The sequence below is a fragment of the Antrostomus carolinensis genome, unplaced genomic scaffold (assembly GCF_000700745.2).
Source record: "Antrostomus carolinensis isolate BGI_N321 unplaced genomic scaffold, ASM70074v2 scaffold49721, whole genome shotgun sequence".
Classification (NCBI taxonomy): domain Eukaryota; kingdom Metazoa; phylum Chordata; class Aves; order Caprimulgiformes; family Caprimulgidae; genus Antrostomus; species Antrostomus carolinensis.
This window is the reverse complement of record NW_010295823.1, coordinates 1-1,739: the sequence shown is the minus strand read 5'-3', so window position 1 is coordinate 1,739 and position 1,739 is coordinate 1. Positions and strand designations below refer to the sequence as shown.

The window sequence follows — 1,739 nt, the reverse complement described above, 5'->3', positions numbered from 1 at the left end:
GGGGGGCCAGGACAGCCATGGGTGCTGCAGGCTGGGTGCTGCTGGGTGGAGGTGAATCCCTGAGGTGCCTCTTCTCCCTCAGCCCTGTGTTTTGGCAGCGGTGTGCAGGAGGAGCACTCCTGGGCTCAGAAATGATGCCTGGCTCCTTCCCCCAATACATGGGATGTTCTTCGGTGGGTTTGCTGGGACCTTGTGCAGAGCAGCCGTGTCCTGAGGAAGCCTGGGCTGTAGCTAGCCCCGTCTGCCCGGACGCAGAATTGACTTGGCTCCCCTCCCCTCTCTGCTGGCAGAGGCACGAGGCTCCCTAGAAGATGGGTGACTGGGGTTTCCTGGAGAAACTTCTGGACCAAGTCCAGGAGCACTCGACCGTGATCGGGAAGATCTGGCTCACCGTGCTCTTCATCTTCCGCATCCTCATCTTGGGCTTGGCCGGGGAGTCTGTCTGGGGGGACGAGCAGTCGGATTTCGTGTGCAACACCAAGCAGCCGGGCTGCACCAACGTCTGCTATGACAAAGCCTTCCCCATCTCCCACATCCGTTACTGGGTGCTCCAGTTCCTCTTTGTCAGCACCCCAACGCTGATTTACCTCGGCCACGTTGTCTATCTCTCCCGGAAGGAGGAGAAGTTGAAGCAACAGGAGAGCGAGCTTCGGGCTATCCACAGCAAGGACCCGAAGATTGAGCAGGCGCTGGCAGCTGTGGAGAAGAAGATGTCCAAGATCTACGTGACTGAGGATGGGCGGCTCAAGATCCGGGGGGCACTGATGTGGACGTACATCATCAGTGTCATCTGCAAGAGCATTTTTGAGGCTGGCTTCCTCGTTGGCCAGTGGTACCTGTACGGCTTCTCCATGGTGCCCCGCTATGTGTGCAAGAGGGACCCCTGCCCCCATCAGGTGGACTGCTTCATCTCCCGCCCTACTGAGAAGACCATCTTCATCATTTTCATGCTGGTGATGGGCCTGATCTCCTTAATCCTGAACCTTCTGGAGCTTTTCCATCTCTGCTGCAAGAACCTGCTTAGTAACATCAAGAAGGTGTCAGGGCCAGCTGGCCCGAGCCGGGACACCTTTGCCGATGACATGGTTTCGGGTCCCTACCCACCCAAGCACTACCCCTTCCTGCCCATGGCCGAGAGCCACACACCGTCCTACCAAGCCTACAACAAGCTCTCCAGTGAGCAGAACTGGGCCAACTTCCACAACGAGGAGAACCTGGCACTGGGCAATGGCAGCAGGCCCCTGTCGGACCCCTACGCCCCCCAGGCTGCTGAAGCCCCCGCCCCAGAAGAGAAGCTGTGCAGCCGGCCAGGGAGCTCAGCCTCCAAAAAGCAGTATGTCTAGTGCCGGGCTGGCCCCGGCCGGTGGAGGGGACCTTCCTCGGTCCCTCATGCCTGAGAAGGTGCTGGCCATGGGCAGGCAGCTGCCTCCTGCCTGATGCTGTGCTGGATGGATGGATCCCACTCCAGAGGCTGTGCCCATGGAGACCTGCCTGCCCAGGATGGGATGCTGGGGAGCGGGGCTGAGCGCTGCCCTGGAGCAGAACCTCTGCTCTCTCCTGCTGTCCCCACAGACCCTGCGAGGAAGGAAACTGCACAAGTTCCCTGGGACAGTGTGTCCTGCTGTGGGAAAGAGACAAATCCCTGGAGCCAGGCGGCTGGGAACGGGCTGTCCCCAGGGCTGTGGCGGGAGGTTGTTGTCCCTCGAAGCCGTGGCTCAGCCGGAGCCCCCACTGCCATG

At 60.5% G+C, this 1,739-nt stretch overlaps 1 protein-coding gene across 1 annotated transcript; it reads left to right on the top strand.

Annotated features, from left to right (window-relative positions):
- Positions 1-240: 240 nt before the first annotated feature.
- Positions 241-1,348, top strand: GJA4 (gap junction protein alpha 4). The gene has a single exon (XM_010178087.1). It carries the CDS (start codon positions 312-314, stop codon positions 1,341-1,343), a length of 1,032 nt encoding a protein of 343 aa, XP_010176389.1. The 5' UTR covers positions 241-311; the 3' UTR covers positions 1,344-1,348.
- Positions 1,349-1,739: the final 391 nt, after the last annotated feature.